Raw genomic sequence first — 15,292 nt, 5'->3', positions numbered from 1 at the left:
ATAAATGAACAGCTGTGTCTGGCCTTTTTTAAACTTGGTTAAATAATGTTTTGCTGGGTATATTCTATGAAGGAATTTAAAAGATAGCCAACTACTTTAACCTTGTTACGAGATAGTGATTTGGCAGAAGCCAGACTTTTTGATCTGTTATATTTATAATGACACGCCTATTTGACTTCTGTTTACTTTGACTGCCATTAGTTCACATTTCTTTACATTCAGATAAACGCCAGATGCTTTAGCTCTTTTATTACTTAAACTGCAATGGGTTTTTGGTTCTATCATTTTCACTTTTAGCCAAACAAAAATGTGACATTACGTGTTTGATGAATGACGTATAATTAAACCGACATAGATTGTAGTCCTTACGTAGCTTCCGGAATGATACAAATGTACGTTTTTAAAACAAACAGTTTCTACAAAATTCAAGTTTGAAATATGACCGCGTGTAATTTATGTTGTAGAACCAAACTCGAAAGGCTCTTCAAGTAATGATAACAAACAACAGACCTTACGAAACGAAAACCACAAGAACTACAAATCAACGTCATCTCTCAGCTCGTGGCCCGTGAACACAACACGAGTCGGGAGCGCGCGTCAGCTGACACCCGCAGAGAGAGCAGAGCCAGACATGGAACAACTCAAAGTCAAAGACAGGATCCTCGAAAACATCTCTTTTTCCGTCAAGAAGGTAAGCAACTCTATACATGCACCGATGATATATATCGACGTTTTCTAGATTATAATTTGAAGGTTAGGTTGGGGTTTTTGATGTTCACGGTATCAAAATAGTTGGGCCTCCCTCCCTCCCTCCCTCCCCCTCTTGCTGTGTTTTGGAGAAGACAAACGTCTTGACATCATAAGAATAAAGATCAAGGGTTAAGGAATACCAGGTTAGCCAGTCAGTTGACGCTGCACTATATTGACTATTCTAGTTATAGTGTGTGTACTTCAAGCGTAGTTAATGTCTGCTTATCACCAGTAAAATGACATGAAAGGGATAGTCATTTACAGTCAAGTAAACTCTTCTTTTACTGCATGTGCATCCTAGATACATCAAAACTGTGACACGATGCCCCTGTTTAGAAGTCCTGTGATCAAATTATGTCCTATTAATAGGACAAACCGAGCTTGCTACGTATTTTATGGGTCCATCCTAGCCTAGGTCATCCTGTCTTTTTGTTCTGTATAACCTTACTGAATGTTTGCAACGTTAGAATGTTTGTTATTTCTTTCTTTTTTTGGTCTGTCTTTTGCACCTGTGATTCAGAACTAGTGACTTACACACCCTGCCGCCTTTTTACTTAGTCATTCAGATTTTAGCTCATCAGGTGCTTGGCATTAGTATGTTCTCAAAGATTTATGATGGACTTACGAACCATAAAGCTCCACTTTCATCAGTGAATCACATAAAACGGCGAATTCTAAAGAAAAGTTTATATTATATTTGATACATTTCTTATCTTAGGTTGTTTATCTAGAATGAAAAGGATTGCTTGGAATGTTATGGCTGTGTGTGCTTCAGAGATATACCAGACAGGACAAGCATTTTTCATCCACTTTCATGCGATCATTCTTTAACACTTTGTAACATTTGATCCGCAGTTGCAGAGTTACTTTGCCGCCTGTGAGGATGAGACGCCAGCCATCAGAAATCACGACCGGGTTCTTCAGCGGTTGTGTGAACACCTGGATCACGCTCTGCTTTACGGGTTAGACACACTGGACCACAGCCTTTGAAAATTCAAATACTTTTAAAGTAGACATTTGGAAGCACACAGGTCTTCTCTTTCTCTGTGTCTTGAAGGTTGCAGGACATCTCATCAGGTTACTGGGTCCTCGTATTACACTTCACACGGCGAGAGGCTGTCAGACAGATTGACGAACTCCAGCACATAGCTACCAATCTAGGCAGAAGTAAGACCAAAACCTTTGCTGCCTATGTCTGTGATGTGCTTTATAATGGTTTATATTAGGATGCCTTGTTTCTTGTACTTAACTATGGCTGCTGTGTTGTTGTTCCACAGGTCGCGCCTGGCTCTACTTGGCACTCAGTGAAAGTTCTTTAGAAAGCTACCTCCGACTTTTTCAAGAGAATCAAGGACTGCTCCATAAATACTATTACAAGTGAGTGACTTTGAGAAATGTATTATTGTTCTTCTGTGGTTTCAGATCATAAAAGTGATCATCAAGCAGTCATCTGATTGTTGTTGTGGTATGTTTCCTCCTTTACAGAAATGCATTGGTTTGCAGTCATGATCATCTCACTCTGTTTCTTACACTTGTCTCTGGGCTGGAGTTCATCCGCTTTGACCTCGAACTGGTATTACTCTTCATTCATTTTCCAGTTTAGAATTCGATTGGCTGTTCCACTGTATGTCCTAGACCTGAAGTGTCTAATAGTGTAACAACTGACTGTTCTTTACAAGCTGTTTCAAAATAGTAGGGCTGCATAACGATTAATCGCAACTAATTGTTCTCAGACTAAAAGTTTTTGTTTACATCATATATTTGTGTGTACTGTGTAAAATAATGATGTATTTATAAAAACACACATATGCGTGTATATATTTAAAAAAAAATGTAAAAAAAACATTTTTATACTAATTATAATTTATATTATATGTCATTATAAAAACTAAACATATTAATAGATTTTTTTTTCTTAAAATTATAAATGCATGTTTTTGTATTTATATATACACAATTATTATATACAGTACACACACACACAGGTGTTTCAACATATGATTTAAACAAAAACTTTCATTCTGCAAACGATTAGTCGCGATCAATCGGTATGCAGCCCTACAAAATAGTATGAGAAAGTGTATAATTTAGGTGCTCTGACAGGTTATCTATCTATCTAGTTGTATTATTAATATCCTCCATGTCCTAATAATGCTTAATCTTTTAATTTGTCTATCTATCTAATTGTATTATTAATATCTCCATGTCCTAATAATGCTTAATCTTTTAATTTGTGACAGGATGTGCCATACCTGGATGTTGCTCCTTACATGCCGGAGTACTACAAACCTCAGAATCTGTTGGATTTTGAGGAGAGATTGCCAAGCTCTGATAGCCTTTCTCTGCACTCTTTCACTTCCCTCACCTCCACTAACCTTGAGTGGGACGACAGTGCCATTGCCCCATCCAGTGAAGGTGAGCTGCTTGGATTCCATTCTCCATCTTTTCCTCCCACTGTGTGTTTTACAATTCCAACCTCTGTGTCTTAATTTCACACTTTTTTATATTGTCTTTCTCTTTTCTTCTTTCTTTTACAAAGTGGCATATTTCCATTGATATAATTCATTATTCTGCACCAAGATGACAGTTATCTTTAAGATTGTTTATAGTAAAGATGAGGACACTGTCAGTGAGTGCTCAATAATCTGTGACCTTACATGTTCATCACACATTAATGCTTTTATTTAATTCAGTGACACATTTCACAGCTCATTATGTCACAATGTCTCATTCAGTTTTTTATTAGTTCCTGTCATATGCCAAGTTTCACATACACTTTTGATCTCTTACAGTTTCTGTTCTCCTTTCATTCACTTCATAATTCTTTCCTGCCTATTGATGAGTTTTATTTTTCCTTTTTTTAGATTATGATTTTGGTGACATCTTCCCTGTGTTGCAGTCATTGCCAAGTGCAGACTGGGAAGGTGGGACATGGTTATTTCCCCCTTCCCTTATCTAACATTTGCAATCCCACACAATCCATCCTTCCAAAGCTACTAACCAGAATTGCGCATGTCTTTTTCTTTCAGTGCACGTTTGTTTCATGCGCAGAATCTGTTATGTGCATTGTGCTTGTGATGAGTTCATAGATGGGTTGCTGTTGCCTATGGTCTATTTTAGACTAAACAGAACCCAACCCTTCGCTTATGAAGGATTTTTTGGGATGGTACTAAAACATACACAGTGCCTGATGCATCTGAAACTCGCTGTCTGGTGACGGATTGGGTTTTCTGCCATTACACCTGCAGCAGTGTGGCAGCTGGTTTGCATGTTTGCTGCTTGGATTTTAACCAACTGCTTCCAATCCTAAGCTTTAAATTCTATGGCAGATATCAGTCATGACTTAATGATTATGAAATGCTGTCAAATAGCAGTCTTGTAAATGTAGACCAAGTCTTTGCTTGCATGATGTTAAATTATTTGTTAGTATGTAACTTTTTAATATACTAATAGTTTAATTCATTCTATTTAATGGAGATACAACACTAAAGTAAGCAGTTTTAACATCGAAATTATATTTGATCCTTTTTCTCAAATAAACAGTTAGAATAGTCAGAACCATTGCTAGAGCTCCAGCACACATGTGTACTGCAATATATTTTTGTATAAGGCAAATATCAGCAAATTAACAGTCAAAAAAGTGATTTAATAATTTGCACTATTTGTGATTATTTTCCCATAATTTTTAGATAAATAAAAGGATGAGATGGAAGTAGCTGGAAAGCTAAGTTTTTCTAAACAACTTATGTTTGTTGTATGTCTCTGTGCTTTCGTCATGATTCAGTAGCTGTTTATCCTCCCTAATATGGGTTACGAATACCTGCATGTCTAAGATGGTTTCGCTTCATGTTGTTTTCTGACAGAGGGAGACTTAACCGATCCAGTCAGTGGGCCCCGTTCCTCAGGATCGGACCCTCAGACTGTTGTCAGTGACTGTGTGGTGATCAGAGCCTCCGCACGCACCATCAAGACGTCTCTGTCGCGAAGCCCTACGTTTCGGCACAATCCCTTCAAAGAGGACTCGGACACTAACACTTCTGCTGATGTCACCCCTGTGCACATGGCTAGCCGTCATGCTTCCACAACAGGAGAAGATGCTGAGATCACCAGCACTGAGCTGGAAGTCATAAGGTGTGTCTTGAGCATTAGAGATAATGGTGTAGGATTACAGTAGTGGCTATTACCGATTATTAGTTGAAAGGGTTGTGTCCGTAAAACAGTGAACCATTTATAGACTAACTTGAGAAGTCAAATAAGTCTGTAATGTTCAGATCTGTTAGATAGGGGTGGGCGATATGACCAAGATCTTATATCACTATATGAATATGTTTATTTCACGATAATGATATAGTTATTTTTTAATATAAAATTGACACACAAAGCCCTTTTTCACAACATGTATTATACATCTATGGTGTCCCCAGGATGTGTGAAATTTCAGCTCAAATTATCCCCCAGATCATTTATTATAGCTTGTCAAAGTTACCCTTTTTTTTGGGTGTGACAAAAATCGCACCGTTTTTGTGTGTGTCCCTCTAAATGTAAATGAGCTGCTGCTCCACGCCTCTGTTCAGAAAACAGCCGATTCTTTACACAAGCTTCGGATACTCCAGCAATAACAAACGCGAATTTTAGTCAAATCTCAGAAATTACTCTACCCGTAGCGGAATGCAGCCTTACAGAGAGACTCAGGAATACATGGATGTAGTTGCTGTGGCGTTACATTGATAAATCTAATCTTCTTTCATGTACTGCCATGTTTAACTTGACAGTTCCCTGAGGTCTTTTTAGCTTGTCTGTGCAGCATTGACAGAACAGTTTGCATGCTTTGTTCCAACTTTTGCCATTGCGTTAGAACTGGTTACACTGTTGTAAACCAAATGGGGGGGTGCCGTGGGGGGAAACGTGCAGATTAAGGGGCAGTAATATTATAATATTATCTAGCTGGCCCAAAAGTAATGACATTGTTAAAACAGTCGTCCACTGTAGTCACTCTGACTATTTTAACAACGTCTTTCATAACGTTTGGGCCGGTCAGATATTATTGTAATAATACCGCCCCTTAATCTGCATGTTTTTATCCCTTAAGAAGCTTATGGAGGAGTGATCCAGCTCTCAGATTTAATCAAAAATATCTTAATTTGTGTTCGGAAGATGAACGAAAGTCTTACGGGGTTGGAACAACATTAGGGCGAGTAATTACAGACAGAATTTTGTTTTTTGGGTGAACTATCCCTTTTAAGACCTTCCAAAACAGCTGGCAAAACATCTTTAATTTAATGATTTTTTTACAATTTTATGTTGCTTGCTAAAAAAATTAATCTTAATAAATGGATACTTTTGAATGGATGTCAATTGAAAAGGATTTTTGCAATATTTGGTACCACTTCACCTTTAAACTCCACTTAAAGATAGTGGTGTTGTTTCTTATTTTACAATGACACTATGCTAAAAAAAGGTTTGTCATTGGTTTGTTTTGTTTTCATAAATATATCTTTGTGCGACAGAATGGCAAGGCGCAGAAGGCCCGGTAAGAAACGACGGGGAAGAGGGTCGACAGACTCTGTGAGCAGTGAGCAGAATATCATCTCTCCTGACACAGAGGAAAGCCTTCAGAAAGTGGATGAGAGAGACATTATAGTAGACGAGCGTAACGTGGACAGTCCGGGTCCTCTGGAGGGGCCAGACGATCCTGGGCCCGAGTGCATGACGAATGGGAGACAAGGAGACGACGAAGACCTGGAGGCAGGACTGAGGCTCCCTCAAATGACGGACACTTCTATGGACAGTGTGGGCCAACCCCTCCGGGATGTCATGGACAGGCTGAACGGTTCTCTGGATGGAGAAAGCTGGCAACCACCTGAAGGTGAGGAGGGAATATGCACTAGTCACGATGAACCCCCCCATCAGCAGCCCTTTCGAGAGGACTCGGGCGGTGAACCTCCGGACCCAAGCCGTAGCTTCCTGCAGGCCCCCCTGCCACCTGCAGACTTTTACTGCTTTACCTCCCAGAGTCCAGACCCTGCTTCCTCGTGTGGTGGGCACAATGACTCTGCAGGGAATGGCATGCCGCAGGATGTTTCTGTTGGCAATGAAGATGAGGGAGAAGCAGAGACAACAGGTGCAGGGCAGGATCCCTCCATCCCCATAGAGACGTCAGCTCAGGAGAAACAGAGTAAAGCAGAAGAAGAGCAGGAGGAGGATAAAGACTGTTCAATACAGAGCTCCCATGCTGCAGAGTTTAAGTGAGATTGCAAACTGTGGTTATCTTTTATCCTATGAGATTTTAGGCTTAGAAATAGCTCTAATAATGACACGATATGCGATTTATTATGAGGTTAAGTTATTTGTTTTTGTTTGTTTGTACAGGGTGGATAATAATCACCTGCTGCTGCTCATGATTCATGTTTTCAGGGAGAATGAAGAACAGCTCTTTAAGGTAAAACTATATTCAATTTAATTTATATCACTATATGGATACCTATGGATTTACAATTTTACATTGTTTCCAAGCTGCAGCTTACTAGTGCAAGAATTCTTGGCCACATTTCCTCATTTTTCCAATTTACTAAAACATTTTATGACATTTATGACCCCCAGAGTCAGAGGGAAAAATCAAAAAAGGTATATACACACATATATAATATATACACACTGCCGTTCAAAACTTTGTGTCGGTAAGAGTTTTTGAAAGTCTCCTATGCTCATTTATTTGAGCAAAACACAGTAATGTGAAATATTATTACAATTTAAGAGAACCGTTATCTGTTTTAATGTATTTTAAAATGTCATTTGTTCCTGTGATGATAAAGCTGAATTGAATCAGCATCATTTCTTCAGTCTTCAGTGTCACATGATCCTTCAGAAATAATAATAATTTTTGGATATATATAATATTGTTCAAGAAGCATTTTTTTCTTATTATGTTGAAATTATTGTGCTGCTTAATATTTTTGTGGAACATGATCAGGATTTTTTGATGAATAGAAAGATTAAAAAGATTTTTCCTTGGAAAGTTATAAATGTCTTTACTGTCACATTTCATCAATTTAATGTGCCCTCTTTGGACAAAAAAGTAATTAAAAGTAATTTATTTAAAAAAAAAAATTGTACATGCACAATGGTTAATGGAAACATTTGGGTATGACATAAACATACAATTATGAATCATGCATGAGTAAGTATGCTGCTTGAAACATCTCATTTCTGAAATAAGAGATTCCTGAAATTAATGCATGAATGAAATCTGGGAAATAATACAAGTAAACAAGGCCCTACTACAAATAAAATGGACCTACCTGTAATTAAAAATGTTGTTTTATGCTTCTATTATATTAATGTGTAATATGAAGAACACGGACCTTCTAATGAAATGTAAAACAGTGCTGTCCTATTGATTTTTTTTTTTTTTTTTTTTTGCATTTGTACATTTATTTCAGATGGTGAGAATGAGCACAGGCCACATGGAAGGAGATTTGCAGCCTCTGTATCTGCTGTTGACAGACTGCTACATTTACCTCTTGCGTAAAGGTCAGCAAACTTTAATTGAAAGACCAGGACATTGTTAGGGACATCTGCAAAAGCACTTGTTTGCATTTGTTGTTGTGTCCCATTGATTTTCAGGGGCAGCAGAGAAGCCTTATAGTGTTGAGGAGGCAGTGTCTTATAATGAGCTTGACTACATCTCTGTGAGTAAACAGTCTGAAGCCTAAATGATCAGTTTGACATGCTGCAGAGAGATAAGAGCCATTGCTTGTGCCTTAGGTGGGATTTCACCAGCAGACTATCACTCTGGTGTGCACTAACAGAAGACGGCAGTTCCTGCTGGACACAGCCGACTCATCTTTGACTGTGTGAGTTTTTTTAATTGAAGCATACATGTGAGATTAATTAGTATGCATGTCTTCGAAGAGTATCATCTCTTGTTCTCTCCTCAGCTGGTTTCTGGCTGTGCTAAAGGCAGCCATGGAAAACGGCTGTAGGGATCCTCCCTACCCCTCTGTTCTCACTGACGCCACCATGGAGAAACTTGCTCTTTCTAAGTTTGTATGCCAAGAGACACACTGTGAGGTAAATAGAGAATATTTATCATCCTGAATAATGCATGAGAGTCTGGCAGACTTTAGTTGCTATAACAATTAAAGCATTTATAATGATCATACAGTTTAGACCAGTGGTTCTCAACTAGGTGGCCTCTGCAAACAGGGGGATGCAGGATGACTTAAAATGAATATATATATATATATATATATATATATATATATATATATATATATATATATATAGAATTGATGTTCTAAGTTTTATTTGCATTTAAATAGTCTAATTTAATTATAATGCAAATTTAAATTCAACCAAGAATGAATGAATGAATTAAATTAATTTATTTATTATAGTTTTTGTTTGTTTCCCAGTTTCTCTTTATTAATGAAAAAAATCACAATAAGCAGCTTTGTAATAATTATAGCATTTTTGGGCTGATGATTTTTAAGAGAGGCAATTTGAGCTTGAATTATAATGATTTATTATTACACAATACATTTACACTGTAAAGCATGAATTATTACATTTCAAAGAGAAAATAATTAATTTAGCATCTCACACTTTTTTCAATTAAAAAATAACGTCGTTAAACAATCTATGTGCAAATTACCTGTTTTTAAAAGATATATCAAAAGTACAACAAATAGTTAATTGCTTGGACTTGCTGATGTTGTGCTAACTGTGTTTGTGTAGTTGTCGGAGATGAGCATCCGGCTGTATTCTCTGGTTCACTGGGAGGATCCCATGGATGTGACCGTGGCTTCACCTACATCTCCGTCCAGATCAAAAGAATCCAGCAGCACTAAAGAGGGCCCACTGTTATACCGGGCTGGGAACTCTTACTTGGGAAAGGAAGTGTGGAAAAGCTGTTACTTGGTTCTCAGGTACAAAAGGGTTTGGTGCTTTAAACTATTTGACAGTGTTTCAGCAAGCTGTTCATGTGTACTGAATCTTAATCTACTGTTCACCTGGCAGCAAAGGCATCCTGTATCAGTATGCAGAGAGAACTGATGTTACACCTTTGATGTCTGTTACCATGGGGTAAGCTTCCTCTGTACTTCCAGCAGTGCTGGCTAGATTACTTCCAAATTGTAGTCGGTTACTGATTCCGGTTCTTATTCCATTCTTTCATTTGTTTTATGATTTAGCTTTTTGATTCATTTTAAAATAAAATATTCACCATTTTATTTATTATTATTATTATTATTATGATTACTTTTGACTTAATTTTATAGTGACCTAACTTATTACCTTAATATCTCAGGGGATGCCTCAAGTAAATATCAAGTCATGTAAACGGACAAAAAAAGTTGGGAAATCCCTGCATTGTATGCGCAAATATGTCTTTTAATGTAAATTTTAATGTTTTTAAAAGACAAAAGCCTTCCAGTGACAGTCCTAAATTGGTAAATGACTCACTGAGTGATAATTAAAATAATCATTAATGTGTTAGTCATGAACTTATAAGATATGCAATGTTGAGAACACTTTTTAAAAGTGAATTGATTTCTGTAAATCCAGTGATCAAAAGCTGTGTGGGTCTCAGGTTTTCTGTGGTAGGCTCATGACTAGTGGCTGGTCTGTGGGAGCACTTCCACAAACCTGGAACTCCTTCTGAACGAACAGTGGTGGGCAAAATTATTAGAACTGTAAGATTTATTTAATGTTTTATTTAATCTTATGCTCAACAAGTCTTCATTTATTTGATCCAAAATACAGCAAAAACAGTAATTGTGAAATATTTTTACAATTTAAATAATTGTTTTGTATTTGAATATAATTTAAAATGCAGATTTTAAAGATTAAAGGTAAAGATGAATTTTCAGGATCATTACTCCATTCTTTAGTGTCACATGATCCTTAAGAAATCATTATAATATGATAAATTTGATGCTCAATAAACATTTATTATTATTATCAATATTAAATGCAGTTGTGTAGATGTTTTCAGGATTATTTATCTGAAATGGAAAGCTTTTATAACATCATCATTACTGTTCAAAAGCTTTGGTCAGTAAGTCAGTAAGAGGTTTTTTTTGGAAAGAAACAAATAATTTCAGCAATGATGCATTAAATTGATCAAAGTGACAGTATAGACATTTATCATGTTGCAAAACCTTTCGGTTTCAGATAAATGTTCTTTTGAACTTAAAAGTTTGGGGTCAGTAAGAGTTTTTTGTTTTTTTGGAAAGAAATGAAAGAAATTAATAAAAAAAATTTTTTTTTACACAACTGCTTTCAACATTGATAATAATAATAAATGTTTCTTGAGCAGCAAATCGGCATATTACTGTTTTTGCTGTATTTTGGATCAAATAAATGAAGCCTTGGTGAGCAGAAGATATTCTTTTAAAACATAAAAAAAAATACCGTTCTAATAATTTTGGCCACCACTGTAAATAGTAGGATTTTTTTAGAAAGGAAAATGTAAAAAAATAAAAATGTAGTAGGGAGAATCATTGAATTATAAATAAATACTGCCAATGTAATCGATTAAAAAAAGTAACTGTAGTCTGATTACAAGTATTTCCAGTTCATAATTTCACTCTTGGCAGCTTAATATAAAAATCAATATGAAAGAAAGAAATGATGTATCAATATGAAACATGGCCACTGTTTCTGCCGTAGGGGAGGGCACTGTGGAGGCTGCAGGCGTTCAAACAGCACAGAGAAGCCTCATGCATTTCAGGTGATTCTGACGGATCATCCTCCATTAGAGCTCAGTGCAGAAAACGAATTGGAAATGGCTGACTGGATGCAGCTTTTCTGCCAGTCTGTCTCTAAAGGGGTGAGCCACCCTCTCACACACACACACACACACACACACACACATTAACCTTTTTTTCTGAATGCAATTTCCCTGATGTTCTTGACTTACTTAGTTCTTGAAGATCTCATTGCATTTTTTGGGAAGTGTGACTAAATGCAACAGTTCTTTCCATTCATGCATTTGCATTCGAAATGCTTTCAGATTCGCCACATGACAATGTCTTATTGTTCCTCAACAGTTCCAGACATGCCAACATTTGCATTCTAGTTAATGTTGTAGATGTTTTCTTAGTCAAGCCTGAGAGAATTAACCAGAATTCCCCAGATCTTGACCAAAACATTTTGTATGTTTTTGTTTCTCAGATTATTCCACAAGGAGTAGCTCCTGCACCCTGTATTCCATGTTGCCTTGTGCTCACAGACAGGAAGTTGCTCACGTGTCACCAGGATTGCCAGACCAGTTTTTTCCGTTCTCTAGGAGGAGCTGATCTGAACGATGTCACAGCTGTTTGCCTGGAGGACGATAAAGAATACTGTGTCATTGTAAGTCTTTGTGCAGATTGTAGTGCGTAAGATGTCTCTGTGAACAGATGTTTGCTGTTTGTAGTTTTACATCTACAAATAGGGTGTTCCTTAGATCTTTTTTGTTGTCGTTGTACTGCTTGAGGAAATGTGTTCTTGTCATTATGAATGACATTAGTTTATGAATGCGAAAGCTTGTAATTCACTGTCTTATTTTAACTTGTGCACTCCTCACCCTTTGTGTCTCTCTGCAGGAATTTGCAGAAGACCGTGCTCACTTTCTCCCTCCATGGGTTTTGTATTTTAGCGGATGTGAGGAGCGAGATCGGCTACTTGCAGAATTGAGCCAAGCTTGGACCACTGTTTACCAGGTGAACAAACCACAAACATATTTGCAAAGGTTTTTCTATTTCAAATAAATCCTGAAATATTAAGCAGCACAACTGTTTTCAACATTGATGATAATCAGAAAAGGTTACATTTCGAACATCAAATCCGCTTAGAATGATTTCTGAACGATCAAGACTGGAGTAATCATGCTGAATTTATTTAAATATTATTTACTTATATATTTATTTAATTAATCAACAGCCTGCATTTTTACATATGTTTGTCCAGGTGACTCTTCCTCGTAAACCGGTGTTAGACCCGTCGGTGCAGAAGAGGTGCAGGGAGGCGCTGGAGCTGATGAAGAGTGCCTGGCAGAGGAGTGACAGCCTTCACAGAGGTCGATCAGAGAGAGAACCATGGTGCTGACGACCTCTACATCACTACAGTGAGCCCCAGGATTGGATAGGACAACATTGGGAAGTCAGCTCACCAGCAAACCTACCGTTTACGTAGGTACAAGCAGACTCGGTGAGCTCTCCAGACCAAAGACAATATTGAACAAAGAGGGCTCAGATAAAATCAAGCTACCGATAAAAAAGCCTGACCTCGTTTACACTTGCCTTGCACAGATATTTAAGGAGTTAAGATAAAGGCTTTAGCTTTTACAAGTGGAAGTCTGCTACAGGAAATCAAAAAGACACTCTTGAGATCTAGTAGTTCTCTACCATTACATGCTTTTGGACTATAAATAGTGTAAATGCATAGTCAAAGTTTTCTTTTTTTTCTAAACACACCTTTCTTCCTTGTATAAAGTTTATGGACAGATACTGTTCATGCCTGTACTGTATAAAGAGGTACAAACTGCTTTGTGAGCACTTGCGGAAGAGAATTTTAGTAATGTTTACACCTGATATTATTTGGCTGCTTTAAAATAACCATTTGAACGTATTACGGTTTGCATGACAGCTTGGCACAGAGACTCAAAACAGAGAGAAAGAAATAGGAGAAATTGGTCTGGATTTCATTTAGTTATCTAATATCAATCAGAACTGCTAACACTGGTGAGGTACCAGAATGTCAATGCTGTTAAAATGGACTGAAGTAATTTGTTAGAATCAGGTGGTATTGAGATACTGTATTAGGGATCATACAATTCTATTATGTCATTTTAAGTTATTGAGGCTAAGTGACAAAGTTTAAAAGTGAAGGAGTCAATTACAGCTGAGTTGCACAAGGTTCAGAATTACACGTTTGTTGGTGTTCTGTTTGTACTTTTGGTACTTGTGTTGAAAGATAGGTTTGAAAGATTTTTTCTTCTTTTCTTTTTTATAATGCCATTAAAAGGATTTACGATCATACATAAGCATTCACAGCACAACTTTATCGGGTTTGAGAAAAAATTATTTATTTTTTATTTTCACTCGCAATTCAATACAGTCAATCAGGCTTTTGGTAAAGTCACACTCTTCGAAAGGTGTTTTCAGGTTGTTGTTTTTTTGTGAGTGTTTTTACTGATTTAACACCGATCATCTATTGCTGTGTTAGCTTAAATATCAAAGCCATTCCCAGTTCCGTACTTTAAATATAATATACTATTTCCAGTGACACACTGTAAACTTGTTTTAAGAATGTAGAGTGGTTTTAAAGAAAGCAAACTTGAGTAAACTTGAGTATGTGGATCTTTGCCTGACTGTGATGAATGGAAACAGAAGCAGAATCTCAGGTATGTTGAAGTTTGTTCCAGTCAACAGTGATTTTAACTAGTACATTGCTGGACAATGATGGAATACAGTTGTTCATTAACAATTGAAATGTGTTTTTTTTTTTTTTTTTTTTTTTTTAAACTTTCAGTTCTTTTTTATTTTTTTATGGGAGTGACCAACAGTAGTCAATTATGTTGTTCTAACACTCTGTCTCAAATACACTAAATGCTGCATGTACATTTTGGAAGATGTCATTAATATGATAACAAATATAAATAAAAATGACTTTTTTAATGGAAAAAAGTATGAATAACAAAATATCTGCATTTGTAGTGACCATTAATGTTTTGAAAGGGGTGAAATGCTCTGAGAAATTAGAATAATTCCAAAAATAAGACGAACGATTACAACAGTGGTATTTAAATAAAGTAAAGCGGGTGTCATGGCACCATCTAATGGCGAAACGTAATGAACTACTCAGATTTAGAGTGACATTATTTGCATGCATTTAATTCCCACCAAAATAGGAACAATAGAACTAAAGTCCTCTTGATGCTTCTTGCATTCGTTTCCTACATGCAAAAACACTTTATCCAATGTGCAAAAGCCTACAGACAAGGGCAATTAAACAACCAAGGTTAGTTCCCAATAAAGTAACCAAATTCTAGCGTTACTTCAGTCATTCCTCTTTCCAAGGAACCCTTTGAATCTCTAGTGCTGCTTTCTTGTATATAGATCCAGTGGTGGTGAGAAAGCATCGGGAAAAAAAAAGATATTTTTGATATAAAAATGTTGAGTCTGTTTCAATCTATGTTCTGACTTTCCTCTTGTTTGGTGGTAAATTTCTGCAGTCAGGTGGCATTGCTTTTTTCCAGTTACCCTTGCTTCTCTGCACTTCACATCAATGCACAGAAGGTGCTCAAACCTTCCTCCCTCTCCCTTTATCTGCCCAACCCCTTCTCTTTATTTCTCTCCTCCCTCTGTCTGCTCTGCCGCAGTAACATCAAAATATGAATGCGCCACAGAGATTGGGGGGATGGGGGTATATGAAGCAAAAAGGATCACATGCCACAAATGGAGGTTTTCTTTTTCAGTCATTTGTCCATTTGTAGTTTATTTTATTCTCTCACAGAAACCCTCTTGCACTTGAATAATGAGAAATCTAAGCTATTTGT

The 15,292-nt window shown here is 36.9% G+C and overlaps 1 protein-coding gene across 3 annotated transcripts; it reads left to right on the top strand.

The window, feature by feature from the left end:
• Nucleotides 1-554: 554 nt before the first annotated feature.
• Nucleotides 555-14,354, top strand: plekhm2 (pleckstrin homology and RUN domain containing M2). Of its 3 annotated transcripts, XM_039652607.2 has the most exons (21): nt 555-691; nt 1,606-1,712; nt 1,808-1,917; nt 2,028-2,127; nt 2,236-2,323; nt 2,991-3,165; nt 3,615-3,674; nt 4,614-4,881; nt 6,258-6,995; nt 7,120-7,189; nt 7,351-7,374; nt 8,190-8,280; nt 8,374-8,438; nt 8,515-8,603; nt 8,688-8,820; nt 9,487-9,677; nt 9,769-9,834; nt 11,422-11,581; nt 11,926-12,105; nt 12,339-12,455; nt 12,703-14,354. In XM_039652607.2, exons 1-21 carry the CDS (start codon nt 632-634, stop codon nt 12,838-12,840), a joined length of 3,030 nt encoding a protein of 1,009 aa, XP_039508541.2. In that variant the 5' UTR covers nt 555-631; the 3' UTR covers nt 12,841-14,354. The 3 variants fall into 3 exon arrangements, with proteins under 3 accessions (XP_039508541.2, XP_039508543.2, XP_039508542.2); XM_039652609.2 differs by lacking the exon at nt 3,615-3,674; XM_039652608.2 differs by lacking the exon at nt 7,351-7,374.
• Nucleotides 14,355-15,292: the final 938 nt, after the last annotated feature.

Source organism: Pimephales promelas, chromosome 20, assembly GCF_988280905.1.
Source record: "Pimephales promelas chromosome 20, fPimPro1.hap1.1, whole genome shotgun sequence".
NCBI classification, from domain to species: domain Eukaryota; kingdom Metazoa; phylum Chordata; class Actinopteri; order Cypriniformes; family Leuciscidae; genus Pimephales; species Pimephales promelas.
This window is presented reverse-complemented; position numbering and strand designations above follow the sequence as displayed.

What these genes read in the sequence shown, in the direction of transcription:
- plekhm2 (XM_039652607.2), top strand. Translation starts at nt 632, where the DNA reads ATGGAACAACTCAAAGTCAAAGACAGGATCCTCGAAAACATCTCTTTT. An exon ending in TCTCTTTTTCCGTCAAGAAG is followed by an intron (nt 692 to 1,605) that starts GTAAGCAACTCT and finishes TTTGATCCGCAG; the next exon opens with TTGCAGAGTTACTTTGCCGC. An exon ending in ATGAAGAACAGCTCTTTAAG is followed by an intron (nt 7,190 to 7,350) that starts GTAAAACTATAT and finishes TATGACCCCCAG; the next exon opens with AGTCAGAGGGAAAAATCAAA.